The 18,797-nt window shown below is 43.3% G+C and overlaps 1 protein-coding gene across 1 annotated transcript in view; it reads left to right on the top strand.

Annotated features, from left to right (window-relative positions):
- magi3b (membrane associated guanylate kinase, WW and PDZ domain containing 3b) overlaps positions 1-18,797 on the top strand; it is a 131,221-nt gene that overhangs the window by 96,381 nt on the left and 16,043 nt on the right. The window contains exons 4-10 of the mRNA XM_077528894.1: positions 4,277-4,483; positions 8,860-9,022; positions 9,421-9,500; positions 10,968-11,025; positions 12,928-13,028; positions 16,219-16,410; positions 17,865-18,500. Coding sequence (XP_077385020.1) covers positions 4,277-4,483; positions 8,860-9,022; positions 9,421-9,500; positions 10,968-11,025; positions 12,928-13,028; positions 16,219-16,410; positions 17,865-18,500 — 1,437 coding nt within the window. The remainder of the gene's footprint in view (positions 1-4,276; positions 4,484-8,859; positions 9,023-9,420; positions 9,501-10,967; positions 11,026-12,927; positions 13,029-16,218; positions 16,411-17,864; positions 18,501-18,797) is intronic.

Here is an 18,797-nt window from a genome sequence, read left to right as displayed (position 1 = left end):
AAAAAAAATAGAGCAAAAATAAACAAGGTCAGACGGGTTCTGTCGCAGGTCAACGTGGTTACGGCTCCCCGTGTGTGTGTGGCGAGCCGGCCAATTGCCGTCACTTCACACTGACTGAACTGTGCGCAAGGTAGCGGGCTAATGGGGCTCGGAGATAACCGTAATAGTCTCGCTAATAGTCTCAAGTGACTTGGCTGGATGCTCATTATGTTAATGGCTCATGTATAGCATTCTTTTTTTTTTCTTTTTTTTTTTTAACCTCCGCTTTTATAGTCGCTGTTCATACGCATAATTTATCTTAAATACTCTCTTCTCTGCTCTTTTATTAATCACTCCAACCCTCTTAAGAACCGCCATTGTGCCCGGCAAGGCATGATTAGAGGCAAGGTGAGGACGATCTTTCTTAGATTGTTTGTTTGGCACGTCCCATATACTGCTGAGCCAATGACAAGTGCAGCTGCCGTTACTATGACAACCAGGAGTGAAGCCAAACTTCACTTGAAAACTGGGCTTTAAAAAAAAAAAGGGAGAAAAAGTAATGAAACTATGAATACATAGTGAACTCTGTAGAGTAAATTTGACTCAATTTATTACAGTGGGACCAATTAGACTCAGTTTTAGAGTAATATTTACACTTGGAAGAGAGTACAATAAAAATTTGGGGGGGGAAGTCACTCAAGGGTTGAGGAACGAACTCACGACCTTCAGCTTGGGAGACTGTGATACTACCATCTGAGCTATGCTCCTCGTACTTTTTGCTTATCTCCAAGAGACCAAAAACATCATTTTTGGTTTCTTGGAGTTAAGAAGATTACAGCTGACATGAGCGATATGCTAACACACATGAAGAGCTACGTGACTCATTGAGTCGATCGGCTGTCTCCCACGCTGACAGTGGTGAGTTCGTTCCTCAACCCTTGAGTGACTTTTATTTTTATTTATTTATTTTTTTTCCAATTCTTTATTTTACTCTCTTCCAAGTGCAAATATTACTCTAAAACTGAGTCTATTTGGTCCCACTCTTTACTGTGTATGGGTCACTCTCACGATACAAGTACACGGTTTTAATATCCACAGCAAGTTACTTGATAAAACCAATCATTGTGATTATCAACATCATCATGGTGTACTGTAATTGTCATTGAAGAAATTGTGTGTATTTAGATGCTTTCAAGCTTAACACGTCCACTCTGTCATGGTGGAATATCGACTGCTATAAAAATGTTTCAGAAATTCGAATATATTTAATAGTTACCCTGATTTACATCATGCTCTCACAAAATGCTAAAATTAGCTAAATCGTCCACCCTGTCATGGTAAATAAACCCTGTCAACAAGCTCACATTTCTTATTTGAATCTCATGTGTCTCTTTTTTTTTTTAAATGTTTTTAATTTTCCTGTAAATTTAAGTCATATTAGGAACGTTATGAATGTCACACCATTTGAAATGAATAAACGTGTATTTTGAGGACTATTTATCGATGTTATTGAAGTGTCTCGGCGCTTGCAGGTACATATGGAAAACATCTGACGCAAGTCGCATGTAATCTGCTAGCGCCTCATTAATCAAACAGGTAGCGCGGCTGATGAATGTCAGCGTGACGGCAAATTAGCCACCGGGCTCCTCCATCTCTGCTCGCCATCTTCGCACCCGCTAATGAAGACGTCTTTGATGTATGCGGCCAACAGCGTCGCCTCGTAAACAGCGGGCGGATCGACTGGAGAGGCTCGCTTTGCATCCAGGAGCAGTTTCTGGCACGCGCATAGGATGTGCTATGTGAAGTGGTTTTATATTTTGTAATAGCACGAGATGTGCATTTAAGGTTTAACTGTTGGGAAATGTATCTCCAAGGCCGACTTTGAGTAATACTCCAGAATTCCTCATACGCGACCTGAAAACGAGACCCTGGAGTTTTGCCATGACAGATCTTAGCACAACATTTTTAGTAAAACATTTTTGTACAGTTCACAACTATTTTGTTCTTACTCCTGTTTGTTTTTGGTGTAATTTCACGGTCTTCCGACAGGTGGCGTACTCCATTTAGTTGGACACTTTGTAAATTTGAGTACAGAAGAAGATTGAAAACAGGAAGTCCAGTATATCATCCGCATCCTCGTTTTTGCTTAAAATTATTGAAGGTCAATCATCTTCAATCCTGCTTTTTATGCCTACAGAAAGGAATTCCTGTAAGTTTGTTTTAGAATCTACATCTTTGGGCATGATTCATTGATGATTCTAAATTCATTAGTTTGGAATAAAAATACTGTAACTCAATACATAAAGGCAGACAGAGTTACATAGTTTATATACGTTTGCTCTCTCACTCAATATATAAATTGTTTAAATATATTCGTGTTATTACTATAGTAGCATTTTTAAATAGCGTATATCTATATTACGGATTTCAATTTTTGTAGACTGTAATGTAACCCCCGCAATGATGGGGCGATTACTCTAGTATTGTATTTTGTTGTGGATATAGAGTCTCTTTCCTACTAGTATAAGATGCTATATTTGTGTTGGGGTGAACCGGATACAACTCTGACGTGTGTCGTTATCTCAGTAGAAAAAAATACAAATCCAAAATCCAAAAAAATGTTGCGTTCTGTGGTCAAACAATATTTAATCCCAATAAAGTCCAATGTTCCAAAACACAACACGAACCTTTCCCACATACAACGACAACGGTCTAAAAACTGTTTGCCTTCCAGGTTCACACACACACACCTGACCCTCATTATCATAAGCTTCATTTAATTATTTCCTGGGGACGCATGCGTCGCCATGCGGTCAAACTCAAAAATCACACAAAGAGAAGGAAAACAAAGAACACTGCAATAATGGCTCCAACAGTGGATGTGTGTGCGTTTTGGTGGTGGGTGGGTGTGAGGGGTGCCATCCATCCACCATCCTGTGTGGAGATGGAACACATGCAAGCGGCCATGTTTCAAGCACGTCAGGCCAAGCTGTACATGCACACGGAGAGATGATAAAATCACAGCTCAAGACCCGTCACGTCGGCGCGTTCCTTGTTAAGTACATGAAAAGATTCTGCTCTCGTGTGCAGCGGCATCAAAAAAGGCATTTTTTTTAATTTTTTTTTAACAGAGGGTAATTAAATTGCATTTCCCAGTGGTGTCACTCTCTGTTCTTTAATTAATCTCATTAAAAATCGTGATTAAAGCGTAGCCGACTCTTATTTGGCGATCATTTATGGGAGGGAAATACTCGACCTTGCAAATGGATTACCTGCAAATAAATGGAGGTGAGCGCATCCAGCAGCACGCCATTTAGCCAAGCGTCCTCGTTTTTCCGCACCGAGATACCCCCGCATCCTCCCCCCTCGCTTCTGTTATCTGACTAAATATTTATCATGTGTAACACAAGGTTTTTCTTCATTACGTGTGGGGGGAAATGGCAAGCTGAGAAGATAGCTAATTGCCGTATTCAATGAACAGTGTAATTAGTCGCTGGCAAATTCCGAGCTGAGTGATTTTTAATGTTACATGAGTCACAAAAGCCCCATGGTGGCGCATCTCATGAGGAGGAGCGGGTTAAGAGATGTGAATTATACACGCTTTGGAAGACGCGTGCTGGCAAATCGGCAATCTTGGTGCGTCTTTGTGTTAAGGTAACAAGGTTGATCCATAACTTGTTTCTGTCTTGGCCACATGTGGAAAACTATTTGAGCATTTAGCATTTACCGTATTTTCCGCACTATAAGGCGCACCTTCAATGAATGACATCTTTTAAAACTTTTTCCATATATAAGGCGCTACAGTAGATGCTGGGGTTACGTTATGCATCCATTAGATGGTGCTGCGCTAAAGGGAATGTCAACAAAACAGTCAGATAGGTCAATCAAACTTGATTAATAGATTACAAACCAGCTTTCTGACAACTCCATTCACTCCCAAAATGGATAAACAGCTGTTTTATTATTTTCTGTGAGGTAAAGTATTAGTATTAGCTAGCGATCCAAGATGGCGGGATCTTCTGCGCATGCGCGTCACCGATCGTGCAGGGTCACCGATAGCGTCTTGACAGCGAGACCTGTTGCGGCTCAATATTGATCCATATATAAGTCGCACTGGATTATAAGGCGCATGGTCAGCTTTTGAAAAAATTGAAGGCTTTTAGGTGCTCCTTATAGTGCGGAAAATACGGTATTCACATCGTGAAAATCCAGCTGAAGGTCCATGTACTAGTATCCTCTCTGTCCTTACAGTTCAATTTGGTTTCAATATATTTTTTCTTTTCACACTTTGTTAAAGGCAACTTCTACGGGACCCCAAAGCCCCCCGCCGAGCCCAACTTAGTGCAGCCCGACCTGGTGGACCAGGTCCTGTTCGACGAGGACTTTGGTGGCGACGTCCCTCGCAAGCGCACCACCTCGGTCAGTAAGATGGACCGCAAGGACAGCGCCGTGCCCGAGGAGGAGGACGACGACGAGAGGCCACCGCTGGTCAACGGCTTGCCTGGTGAGTTCGCGTCACGCTAAATCAGCGGGCCTTTTTTCCACCATATTGTCTCCTACGCGTCCTCGGGCGAGGACGAGCCAGGCGGCGTCAGTGTAACTGTCGGTCTCCGTCATCTTAGTGGAAAAAGAGGACTTTTTGCAGATTGTACACGATTTGAGACGTTAAACACTTTTTCGCCTGACCTTAACCTGAGGAGCCTGGTCGTGTTTACTTTAGCAGGTACATACATACTGATTTCCAACTGATTTCGTTTGTTTGTTTGTTTGTTTGTTTGTTTTGTTTGATTTTGTGGTGCCTTGAGATAAGACAAACTTCAGATACAGTATGAGCGCTGTAAGGTGGCAGCTAGGTCAATTCAATTCACTTTACAGCAGCAGTTTGGCAAACAGCATACTTTTTTTTTTTTTTTTTTAAATCAAAAAGAGGCTTCAAAGTTTAATACCTCTCCCAGTAGACGTTTACTGTCAAACTTACCATAAAACACAGTAAATTACACAATGTTTTCTAAAAAACCAAAGTGTTGCCCCTGCTAGCATGCTAGCGTAATACTAAATACCTTTGACATGCTAACGGTTAGCATCGAGAGTGGCGGTTTTACAAACCTTTTAGCAACTGATATTTCAGTACATATGATGGAACAACCCATCTAGATAGATAACAACAATGCTCATAGGCATATTCTGGAAAAAGGGATCGGTCCACCGCACACAGTTAACTCAAATTGAACTCTTTCATCTCCACTCACAGGCATGAAAAATGACTAATATTACAGAAACCTATTGAGTAGTAGTAAAAAAATTATATTCTTCATTTGTTTGTTTGTAACTGTTATGCAGTTATTATATTCATTATATTTTCGAGGCAAAGAAAAAATTGTTTTGTCTTAACTTTGGCTGGATAGCATATTAAGCTAACGTCTAACTTCACGTCTAATACCACGTTTGCCATGCCATGTTTGAGGAACTATTTATGTTGGTGGAGCTGAAATAATGGATTAAGTAAGCAAACAAAAAAAACATTGTTTGTTGTCACTTGTTACTGTTAACTAATAAATAGCATGTGCACAACTATTGTAAACAAGAAGCAATATCATACTTGATATCTTGATGTTGTATTTTATTTCATCTTGTGAGTTGGTCAGAGGCAAGAGGCCAATTTTTGATTAGTATGTTTATTGATCCAATACAATCTGTTCAATTTAATTACATTTAAGATCATTTGTAGCATAAATTAAACCAAAAGTAAATTATTAATGGTTGGTATGCAGTTTATTTATTCAGTTTGGACATTTCAGATTTCCCAAGTTTGAATTCAGCATATAGGCTACAGTATAGCAAAAAAAAAAAAAAAAATGTAGCACGCCATCGACTTTTGTTAACAGTTCAGCCTTGGGGGAGGTACGTGCTCTACTGCAGGAGCGCAAGACTTTATAGCTTTACATGGTCATCATAGCATTAATAAAACAAAGCACGATTTTGTAAAAATCCAATATGCGGCCTCTTGGTTGCGGCGCGCTCTTGTCCATTTAAAAGCTACTTGGCACACACATCATGCGAATACAAAGCAGTAGGGGCACTTTGAAATAAATAGAGCTAAAATATACTTGATGTAGCAATTATGCTAACATGAGCGCATTAGTGGCACTTGAACATGTAATTGTGTTCCTCTCTGCACTAAATGAGTCCACTTCAAGTGCTAAAAGTATTTCCAAGCACTGTAAGTTGGAGGTTGACCCGTTCAGTTATACTGTACACTGTTCGCGGTTTAATACTTGTACCCTTTTATGCAAATATAAAGTATGTTTGATGTAAAGATAAATTAACATAAGCACCGAGTGTTCAACCTTTTGCAGAGGTGCCTTTCAAAAAGACACCTTTTTGTATTTGTTTTAATGTGATACTTCTAGATACTTGTGGCAGCCCTTCGCACTGAGGACACAGTGAAAATTGTCAAATGAGTCACATATTGAGCATGACACCCTGGCGGTTAGAGTGATAGAATTCAGATTAAAATGGAGGGAGGAAAAAAAAATCAAGCCGATTTTGTCCTTTCTATTTATTTTTTACCTTGTTCTAACAGCGAGGGCTCACGCTGCTGCTTACTCAGCTGCACCGAGGATCCACACAAATCCACAGTGTTTATCCAACAGATTTCTCATATTTGAACCGAAACACACACGCATACACGCACACCCACGCGCACACAAAACAAAAGAGAACTGCGCCCGCCCTGACGCGCGCCGGAGTGCTTTTTATGGCCAGCGAACGACGGCTCTGCTTCAATCGGTGGCCCGTTGCGCTCAGGGCGGCCATAGATGGGCAGGCAGAGTTATGGTCGAATTGAGAAAGAGGTTAATGGAAAATATGAGAGTTAAGTCTCTCAACTCTTGACTCGTATGCGTCTGCCCTCCCCCTCCTCCCCCAACCAACCATTCCGTGGTCCTTTTGTAAAGTCTGGAAGGGCCTTTACCCCGCTGTGACCTCACGTGGCCTCATTGTGTGGTCTCTCTCTCTCTCTCTCTCTCTCTCTCTCTCTCTCTCTCTCTCTCTCTCTCTCTCTCTCTCTCTCTCTCTCTCTCTCTCTCTCTCTCTCTCTCTCTCTCTCTCTCTCTCTCTCTCTCCCTCTCTCTCTGGGCTGGAATATGATAACTCTGTAAATAGTCTGCTTGTACAATCGGCAGCCAATTAACAGACTGTGCTCTGTCTTGCTCCGCCCTACCGCTGCCAAAAACAAATCTATTGGTCAGTGATTTGCCTGCACCAAATGACATTGTCGTAGTATCAACACTGGCCTGTGAGTGGCAGCACAATACCACAAGCCATCCGGACTGCCGGAAATCACTATAGAAGAAATAAAACGGGACATGACTCTGGCTTGACTTGGCCTCTGACTTTTGTGACTCTGACTTGACTTGGAGTCGGACCTTGTGCACTCTGACTTGACTTGGACTCAGAGTTTTGTGACTTGAACGTGACTTGGATTTGGACCACTGTGACTCGTAGATGACTTGGACTCAGACCTTGTGGACTCAGACTTTTGTGACTTGGACGTGACTCGGATTTGGACCACTGTGACTCGTAACTGACTTGGACTCAGACCTTGTGGACACGACTTGACTTGGCCTCCTACTTTTGTGACTTGACTTGGACTTGGACTTTTGTGACTCCAACTTGACCTGGGCTCTGACTTTTGTGACTCTAACTTGACTTGGACTCAGACCTGTGCACTCTAACTTGACTTGGACTCAGACTTTTGTGACTTGGTCTTGACTTGGATTCAGACCTCTGTGACTCAAAACTGAATTTAACTCAGACCTTGTGGAATCTGACTTGACTTGGCCTCGGACTTTTGTGACTGACGTGACGTGACTTGACTTGACTTGACTTGACTTGACTTGACTTGAACCTTGTGCACTCTGATTTGACTTGGATTCTGACTTTTATGACTTGGACTTGACTTGGATTCAGACCTCTGTGACTCAAAACTGAATTTAACTCAGACCTTGTGGAATCTGACTTGACTTGGCCTCGGACTTTTGTGACTGACGTGGCTTGACTTGACTTGACTTGACTTGAACCTTGTGCACTCTGATTTGACTTGGATTCGGACTTTTATGACTTGGACTTGACTTGGATTCTGACCTCTGTGACTCAAAACTGACTTGGGCTCAGACCTTGTGGACTCTGACTTTACTTGGCCTTTGACTTTTGTGACTGACTTGACTTGGCCTTGGAGTTTTGCGACTTTGACTTGACTTGTACTCAATAAAGGTGTGCCAGAGCGCCGTCTTCATTCCATTATGAATAATGCTTGTTGTCCATCCGTATCTGGAAATCAAAGCTGAACTGTTAATCTTTTGATCTCAAAACCACCGAAGAAAATAAAAGAATTGGCCTCACTCTACCGATCCTTTTAACGGCCAGTGCGCACTGCTTTTTTCGCGGCAAGTCTGTTGTGAGTGAGCCACATGAAAAGACGAGGATGATCCTTTTATAACAGCATCTGAGGGAAGGTACAGAGTGAACGAGGAGGGCTTTTATTGCACGACTCGTGTTTATTGTTGAATAGTTTCTCATTAAATAGAAAATGTAGTCTGTCAACAAATGGAGGTAATATTAGCATACCGAGGGAGCCTTGCAGGCTCAAATTGCCATTTTGGTTGTGAAGTTCTGTATCTGTATCTGTACCCCCCACATACATATAGGCATAAGCACTAACAGTGTGTGCACATGCAAATGCAAATCAGCCCTTGAGCGGGTAAACATGCGCCAGCACCCGCATGTGTACAATGAACCGCGTGGGCCCCGCCTCCTTGGCCTTACGAGGCTTACGAGCTAACCCTGATCACTTCCTGCTTTCTGCTTGGCTCCGTGCAGAGCACAAGGCCGACTGGAGGCGAGCCGTGCCCAGCTATGCCCAGTCCAGCAGTACCATGGACTTCCGCACGTGGAGCTCGCTTCCTCGCGACGACAGCCTGGAGCCGCTTCCGCTCAACTGGGAGATGGCGTACACCGAGACGGGGATGGTCTACTTCATTGAGTGAGTTGCAACTATCAGTTCTTCACTTGATGGATATTGATCAATTCAAGTCCATAGGTGGGAATGGTTGTTTACCACATACCAAATTCTAACATACCTTCTCCCTATTCACATTTGAGACATTGTAACACGAGTCACATGACACTGTGTTGGTCAAATGACTAAATGTGTTTGGACATTTTCACTTAGGGGTGTGCTCACTTTTGTTGCCAGGGGTTTAGCTATTACTGGCTGTATTTTGAGTTGTGTAAGACGCATTTTCACTGTTAGCTGTACATTGATGACTTTTCATTGTGTCAGTCTCCTTTCTTCATTATTGTCCCATGAAAAGATAGAATTAAATATTTGCAGAAATGTGAGGGGTTTACTCACTTTTGTCTGCTCTTTGTGCTCCGCAGTCACAACACCAAGACGACCACGTGGTTGGACCCCCGCTTGGCCAAGAAGGCAAAGCCCCCTGAAAAGTGCGAGGATGGAGGTGTGTATAGACTCTATTATCAGTGTCGTCAGCAAGTATTCATTGCTTATCAGAAGCAAACGCTGTTAGCTAATGCTAGACAAAACTAATTGCACCTTTCTTAAAATTTTGTTCCAATTCTCCAGTGCAAAAGGCTCTCTTACATAACCGTTATCATTCAAGGATGGCACAAAACTGCTGAACAGCAAACCAACATTAAAGAGAGAGTTCAGATTTTTGGACATGAATCTGTATCCTCACCTCCAGTGGCGTGCAATCAGCACTGACTTACCCCAGGCAGCGTTCTGGTACACGAATTCTGGTTCCGTTTTGGTTGAGAGGAAAGTAGTCCGGCAAGTTGGCTGGGGTCACGGAAATGAAGCGTTTTTCTTCTAAAAATGATTTGTGTTCAAAAGAGTGATACATTTGCAGCACAAAACTTTGCCCTAGAAAAAAAGTCAGACTCCATTACCGCCGGGCACTATTTTTCTGATCGTTCGTATCACTCCGCGGCGCGCGGCATACAGCTGATAGATTCCCACTAATCCACGAGTTGTTGTTTTCGAAGTTATAATTATGTTATAATTTCAGCGAAAAACATGCCTATCAGCTGGTGGTATGCATGTGCGCCTATCAGCTGTATGCAGCGCCCGGCGCAGTGATACGAATGAACAGAAAAATAGTGCCCGGCGGTAATGGAGTCTAGCTATCCCTTTAAGTGCAACAACTCATTTTGTAAATTTTTCAAAAATGAACTCACGAAAAAAAATGAATATTGTTTAGCTAGGCACAACTAAGTGATGTCTGCCATCTAGTGGTGATTGGTAATATTACAACTGCAGTTCTACATATTAGCAGTTTGAATGGATTTTGGATTTTCCACAGTTTTTACAGGATTTTTCTCCCCATGCTGCCCTACACGAATAAATTAGATGGAGATTGTTAAAAGTAGTTCAGCTTGGTGTGGTATCATTATGTTGGCTCCACATGCACTTTCCTATAGTTCACAAACTCATCAGTTCAGTGTGCATGTCCAAGCAAGACCACTAAAGAACAGCTTCCTCACATGAGCCCACTTTGATGAATTTCAATTGCGACACACACACACAACATACACATCTCAGGATGCTAATAGAGGCCTTAAGTGCACCCTGAGCGTCAACCCAACCAGTGAGACTCTCCCAGCCTGTTATTTCATTTTTCTTAAAGGATTATTTCAGCAGGCAGAAGGAAGTCGAGCTCTGTGAAAAGCTTCCTCTTGCATGAAGAGCTCCTTTCTTTCTCTCTCTCTCTCTCTCTCCCGCCTTTGTTCCCTCCTTCTGCCTCATCTGTTCATCAGGGGCTTTGCATTCAAGCCCGTTTGCTCAAAATGTTCTCTAAATGATCCCGGGCCGCTTCCAAGTCAAACAACATGAGACCCTGATGATGCTTGTCTACTAAACATGGTGCTTCTGCTTCCCTCCTCTCGCTCTCTCTCTCTCTCTGCAGAGTTACCTTACGGCTGGGAGGAAATTGACGACCCGCAGTACGGCACATACTACGTGGAGTAAGTCTTATTGATTCATGCCTTTTTCCCAGCACGCCGGCGGGCTCGCTAGCAAACAGGGCGCTTTGACGCGTCGCCGCCTCCTTGCAGATGCACGCAGCCCATTTCAAAAGTGAGTGCCTCCCACGTGGCGTAGTAGCGTACATTAGCCACGCAAAAGGCACGCGTCAATATGTACCGGCTAAAAATAAACATTCACATATCTATTGTATAAGTACTATTGCACTTTTTTATATTACACAAGACACATCTCTAGATCACATGCATTCGGCAAATGCGCAACTCATGAACTATTACAATGAATCCAGTGACTATCAAAGTGTAGTTGGTGTACCACTAGAGCTGCGGTTCTCAAATAGGGGTAAAATTCAGTGAATTATTTCTTTTTACCATGATCCCAAAAGATGACACTTTATGTTTATAATATATGTGCACAAATCTTTATTTATAATTAACTAATTCACTGCCAGCCCAGTTAAAATGGATTTCTGACGTCTATATCCGTCAATGGCACTGAGTGAGTTAATTATGCATTTCTTTTTTTTTCTTTTTTTTTTTATAGTACATCTTTTTATTTCCGAATAGTTAAAGAGACCACATAAATACAAATAGAGTTTCAAAGTTTAATAAATCAGACAATAATGGCATAGCACTTGGTTTTACGTTTTGAATTTTCTTCTTCTTCTTCTCAATTTGAAATGTTTCACTCTGGTTTAGAGGGTACTTGGCTGAAAAAGTATTTTAGAGTGGATACGTCACTGAAAAAAGGTTGAAAACCACTGCACTAGGGGTAGATGTGCCCCCTCGAGTGGTACACAAAAGAATGACTGAATTCCATTTTAAAACTGCATGCATAAATGTAGAGCGGTGCAATCAACCAAAATTCAATTACAATTTCAAATTTTACACTCCACAATTATAAAACTGGCACAAACGTTAAAACAAAAACAAAAAAAATATTAATACAAATTTTAAGTTGTTTTGAGGCTTGCGTACATTTCTCCACCACACCCCCTCTCAAAACAAAGAAAGATCTATTGAAAAATTATTTTGAAAAATGTGGGTTTATACAAGGAAACCATACTTGAATTTATAAATTTGCACCTTTACTCCACTAACGTACCGTGTACTACTAATCACCAGCAAACCAAGCGAGCGTTGTCATTTCTATGCAGAGAGCACACGTGCTGCGTGTTTGTATGTCACGGAATGTTAATGTTTAAAAATAAGCATTAGCTATCCAGCACGCGTCTGCTTGCATCCGTCCCGCCTTATGTAAAAGGCCTGCGAGGAAGAGCAAATCATCAGGAGAGTCCCCCGGTTTTTGAGCGCAAATTCAGTGTGGCCTCCGCAGGCTTTGTGGCAGAGGGATTTTTCGGCATTAGGAGAGGTGATTAAAAAAAAAAAAAAAAAAAAAAAAAAAGGAGAGCACTCAGCATTTTCTTGGTCAGCCTGTGGGAGGAATCCTGCGAGGCAGCCGTGACAGCGCTTGAGATGTTGTTTGGACAAGCAGAGTGGACGCGAGATAGATGGAGAGCTTCAGCTTGACAACATCTCGCCGTGGAACAATGGCTTTTTGCTTTCCCCTGCCAGGGGGCCAACAGGCAATTTAGCTTGTTTTTCCACCAGCGGCCGCTTAGCGAGGGGGAGTTCATTTCCTACAATATGAAATGGCGGAATGCCATTACAGAAGGAGGCCAGCCGGCCTTTGCTGTACGTGCGCCGTGTTATTAATGTGCGGATTAATAATAACGGGTGCCGTCGGCTTTGTTTACGGCAAGGGCGCGTGCGTGCTTAATTGACTGCGGCAAAGCCACACGGCGTGCTGGGCACGTGTGCACCATATATTGTATACGCACGTCCTTATGTACATGTGCAAGTACTCATTTGTTTGTTTTGCAGCCACATCAACCAGAAAACCCAGTTTGAGAACCCGGTCCTGCAGGCCAAGAAGAGGCTCAGCCAGGGGGCGGCCACCATCCAGAAGGCCGCCACGTCTCATGGTAGCATGCAACCCTTTTTAGCATCTGAACATTTACATTCTTTTCGGGTCAAATTTGACCCCTGTTGACATTTGACAGCAATATTTTCTCATGCTCCTTCTGTAATTTGAGGACTCGGAATGATGCTTAGGTGTGAGTGTGAATCAGGGCTGGACTGGCCGTTTGGCATAAAGGGCAGATGCCCGGTGGGCCGGCATCTTTTGGGGCCATGCAGTGCTTTTTAATTATTATTTTTCCTCCATTTTACCCAAATTTAGAGGGGACTAGTCCATTAATGTATTTTGAATATAGACAGTGAACTGATATCAGTTGCAGAACTAGGCGAGGTGATCAGAAGTCGGGCTAGTGGGATTAAGTCAAAATGTGTTTTTTTTGTTTGTTTTTTTGTGCCAGTCAAGAACCTATGTGTATGTTTCATGTGCTGGAGGTTGGATCCCAAAGTGCAGACACAAGTAAGACTTTAACTATATATTCACATCGAGATTAAATAAATACTGGATCCTTTGACATTATTGTTAAAAAAATATCTTAAGCGGGTGTTGCTCAAAGTAACTACAAAAGTAACTTGTAATCTAACTAATTACTTTTCAAATGAAGTAATCAATAAAAGTGGCTTTTTCAGGGTAACTGTGGCAACATTGTTTACAAGCTATAAGTGTGTGTAATATTTATGGGTCAGGGGTTACTGGATATTTTTGAGACATCCAGCAGTCAGGCCTTTGCTGACTTTGATTGCAAGAGAGGAAAAATTCTCAGTACTCCCCATTATTGGTTTGTGTGTAACCCACTGTAGTGAGCTCCAGTGGTCGCATTGGCCGCAGTGCAAAAAGACATATTCAACATATTCAACCCACCAAACTCAGCAAAAGTCCTGTGAAAGTGCTAAAAGTCATTGCACACCGCTAAGTTTGTGCACTATAATTGTACTTTAATTACTTTGGCTGTTCTGTGTGCACACTTGACTTTCTGTCCCGGCTTGATGAATGCGAGTTCACGCAGGTCGGCGACCTTCATTTAACTTGAAACGTGATTGCCAAGGTGAGTTGTTCGCTCCTGATGTATGCTGCCGATTTATTTTGAGTCCGTGCGCCATTAAGCGGCTCCTCTGTAGCTTTTAGCGCAGGGAAGGGAGCAGTCCATTAGGAAGGATGTGTCGTGGATTACATCGCAACAGGCCGCTCGCAAATGCAGGGATTCCGAGTGTGAACACAGGCTGGGGGCACGGGGGTGGGCTCTCAGCCAGATAAAAACAGCTGTCGGAACAACACATCAGACGGTACCCAGCATAATCAGACAAGCCGCCATCCCCCCCGCACCCGCGCACCCCTTCACACACACACACAAACACGCACACAGGTGTGCAGGGACTGATGAAACCGCTTTCGCTCCTCCGATTACCAATGATGCAACTTGACAAGATTATCACACTACAGCTGTGATGCAACTGCGACATCAGCCATGACTTGTTATTACACATTAATTACACATGTATTACTAAACTTGTACTTTGCACAATGGCATGCAGTACACATGTGTACTATAAGTGTGTGCATGCACTAACACCCACATTCAACATATGCTATTTACATGTACTAGTCAACCTACAATTCTATATGCACATGTGCTATTCCACACAGTGGCCGCTTTTTTTCCGCACTAATAAGATAATGGTAATTTTCTATTGTATTTTTGGTTCCTGATAAGTAAAAAAACAAAAAACAAAAACGGCACAGCCACGTTTCTTTAGCACGGAAATTTGAGGCTCTGAATCACTCTATGAATGTAAACATTATGTAATAAATAAATAAAATATATTGTAAACATGAAAAATGAAGCCTACTGACTGACTAAAAAGAAGCATGTTGTTGTTACGTTCTGGGGTTGGATCCCAAAAGCGCAGACACAAATAAGAGTTCAACACTTTAATCGCATAATGTCAAGAGGCATGGAAATAACTTGCTTTGACCAGAAACAACGAGAAGGTATCGAGGAAAAGAGGAGCAGGTGGCCAGCTGGACAGAGGTAATAATCCGACAAAACACACTTCTCAGTTAGGCTTATATAGACAGTGAATCGATCTGATTGGTTGTGGCTAGACATGTGGGTAACAGGACTGACATGGAATTATCTGATTGGCTGTTGACTAGACAAAGAGATGAAAGATTCTTGACATCACATAGCTCCTGGCATCACATATCTTAAAACCAGTTGAAACCAGATGCCGTTACATCAGTTAAAAAAAAAAAAGACACTTAACCTCAGTTCAGACACTTGACCACACGGTCATAACCCAAACATAACCTTTGCATCCTGACATCACATAGCGTATTACCAGTTGAAACTAGATGCTGTTACATAAGTCCAAAACAGACGCTTGACCGTACGGTAATACCCCGAACCCTGACCCCAAATAACACACAGGCATTTCCCCCAAATTGCAGCTTTTGAAATTTGAACTCCGATTCGACTCCATTTTGATGTTGATTTGAATTCAACCCTATTCTGAATGTACAATTGCACATACATTATTTCACCTGTGCATACCCACTTCCACCATTACCTCGTGTCCTCTTTTACTTCCGTCACACAGTCAAATTGTTATTTAGACAGAGGAAGAAGCGCAACAAATCCGCGCCGAGTTTATCAAGCAATTTGAATGCGATTATGCAAATGAGCGGCGCTTGATCCACGCGGCAACAGCGTTGCGGACATCTGGAGTCCGCGGCGGCTGTGATAAAGCGCCCTCGCCGGCTGCCGCGCACGTACGCGCTGGATGTTTTTAACTGCTCAACCGTTTGATAGAATGAGAACACTCGCATTTAAATTCCTCACACACTGCTCACAAACTTACAGAGCTCTCGGGGGGAAAAAAAAAAAAAAAAAAAAAGCCCCAAAGGACGCAAGGAAGGTGGGGGGGGAATGTATACGTCGGTGTGCAAATTTACCGACTAATTCAGCCAATTTGGGTTTTTGATAGTGATGGTTCACGCTTCTTGTTTACCTCCAAGGTTAATGGATCAGTCCATCCGCCATTTATATCTTCGAATCTGAGATCTAGATGTGCACACTGGACTGATCACCATTCACATTTTATAATCTCCAAAGTGTAATCAAGTGTAAATCACTGCGCACATGGCCAAAAGTATCAGGACACCACCAGGAAGTGAATGATTCCCATTGGCGTCCGCAGGTAAGAGCGGCGCGCCGGGCTTCACCGCCGACCCGAACCAGCTGAAGGGCGACCTGTACCGCACGGCGCTGAAGAAGAGCTCGCAGGGCTTCGGCTTCACCATCATCGGCGGCGACCGCACCGACGAGTTTCTGCAAGTGAAGAACGTCTTCAGTGACGGCCCCGCCGCCCACGACAACAAAATGGCATCCGGTGAGGAACACAAAGCCAATCAAGAGTTTACCGGATGTGGAAAGAAATTAAATCGCTGTCAAAAACGTACTTTTTAGGTTACTTGGTGTTGTTTGGCTGAAATGATCTGAAGAGGTTATAACTCCTTAACTAAACCTTAACCATAACATAACAATTTCAACAATATGTTGTCAAGGGGGCGGCACGGTGGACTGCGTGGTTAGCACGTCCGCCTCCCAGTGCTGAGGACGCAAGATCGAGTCCAGGCTCTGGCCTTCCTGGGTGGAGTTTGCATGTTCTCCCCGTGCTCGCGTGGGTCTTCTCCGGGTACTCCGGTCTCCTCCCACATTCCAAAGACATGCATGGCAGGTTAATTGGGCGCTCCGAATTGTCCCTCGGTGTGCGTGTGAGTGTGGATGGTTGTTCGTCTCTGTGTGCCCTGCGATTGGCTGGCAACCAGTCCAGGGTGTACCCCGCCTACTGCCCGAAGCCAGCTGGGATAGGCTCCAGCACCCCCCTTGTAAGGAGTAAGCGGTCAAGAAAATGGATGAATGTTGTCAAGGATATAACGTGGAAGGAATTATGAACAGTTCTAAATAGCATTCAGTGATTGGCACAAAACCTTCGGACTTCTGCTAAAAAGCAAAAAAAAAATAATAATTAATTATAATAATAATAATAATAATAATAATAATGATGATAGATAAATAAATCAAAAGCGGACTCGAACATCTAAACTTTATATGGGGTTAATCAGGGGCACTAAAATGCTGGCAGATGTGCACTTACTCCAATTTAGAATCTTTCAGTGGGATTGAACTGGGCTACATCCTAATTATGAGGGTGTGTACACTTATGCAACTGCTATTTTGTTGTTGCATAATGCATAAAAAATATTTAACTTAAATTATTTAACTGTAGAGGTTATAGACCACAATAGTGTAAAGCATTTTGAAATGATTGGATTATCTTGCTCTTATTTTGACATCAAAGGATCCTGGCATTTCAAAAGAGGTGTATAGATGTTTTTTTTTGTGTGGGTTTTTTTTTTTAGAGCTAATGCATGTTGCAAGATGCGACAGTGTTACAAGTCCTTGTTCTAAACTAATTTTCTTCAAACTTTAGTATTTTTGATAGTTTTTTTGAAATCACTCACTTTGCCCTTTAGTATTTTAATGGTGTGTGGTGTTCAATTGGTTGTTAGTCGGCGATAAAACAAGAACCGGACCTGTTTCATATTGTAAACAGGACTACGTTCCAAAGCATTAGCCCAACACTTGTCTGTGTAACGCTCACTCTTCTGACCTTGACATTCATTGCCTTGCTATTGCGCACGAATCTGCCGAGATGTGATGAAGCGGATCTGTCTCCGTGATACCATCAAAGAAGATTGATGAGCCTCGGAACGTTTCAAAGGGAGAATCTCGGTGACGGTGGAAGAAATGTGGCTTGATTTCCCTCGTCTTGCGTTTCAGGTGATGTGATCGTGGAGATTAATGGCTTGTGCGTTCTGGGGAAAACCCATCCGGAGGTGGTGCAGATGTTCCAGTCCATTCCCGTCAACCAGTACGTGGACATGGTCCTCTGCCGCGGCTACGCGCTCCCCCCAGACGTGGATCTGGACAGCGACGACCCCCTGCCGCCGCCGCCTCCTCCGGCAAGCCACCCCCCGCAGGCGCTGCACGGCGGCGAGGTGGTGACGGCCGTGCCGCTCATCAACGGCCAGCCGCTGTTGGTCAAAGGCGACGTCCTGCACGGCTCCTCCCAGGAGCTCCATTACGTCACCACCGACGCCAGCGGCCGGCCGGTGGTCGCCGCCTTGCCCAACGGAAGGCAGGGCGAGCCGGCCACCGGCATGCTGCAACCCGAGCTGGTGAGCGTGCCGCTGATCAAGGGGCCCGGCGGGTTCGGCTTCGCCATCGCCGACTGCCCGCTGGGGCAGAAGGTGAAGATGATCCTGGACGCCCAGTGGTGCCGTGGCCTTCAGAAAGGGGACGTCATCAAGGAGATCAACCGGGAGAATGTGCAAACGCTGAGCCACGCGCAGGTGGTCGACATCCTCAAAGACTTCCCTGTGGGCAGTGAGGTCGACGTGCTTGTGCTGCGTGGAGGTAGGGCGGCCATTTTCCAGGTTTCATCTTCCTATATCTTTAATTCATTCACTCACAGCCATTTTCACTGAAGTAACCCGGCTGATTTACTAGGTTTTGACTGAAGGTCCACAGAATATTATGTTCTATTGCTATAAAAAAAAAAAAACATGGACCTAACAAAAGAATCGTTAGAGTCCCTTCTTTCATCAGGACAAAAAAAAAGTATATTTGTATGTTTCCATTTTGTAGCAATTTGCATTAGAATATAGCAAAATTTCATCATCATTCACAAAACTGTTGAAAACACTGGCCAAA

Source organism: Festucalex cinctus, chromosome 8 (assembly GCF_051991245.1).
Source record: "Festucalex cinctus isolate MCC-2025b chromosome 8, RoL_Fcin_1.0, whole genome shotgun sequence".
Lineage (NCBI taxonomy): Eukaryota > Metazoa > Chordata > Actinopteri > Syngnathiformes > Syngnathidae > Festucalex > Festucalex cinctus.
Note: the sequence above shows the minus strand (reverse complement) of the source record. Positions and strands in the feature narration are given on the sequence as shown.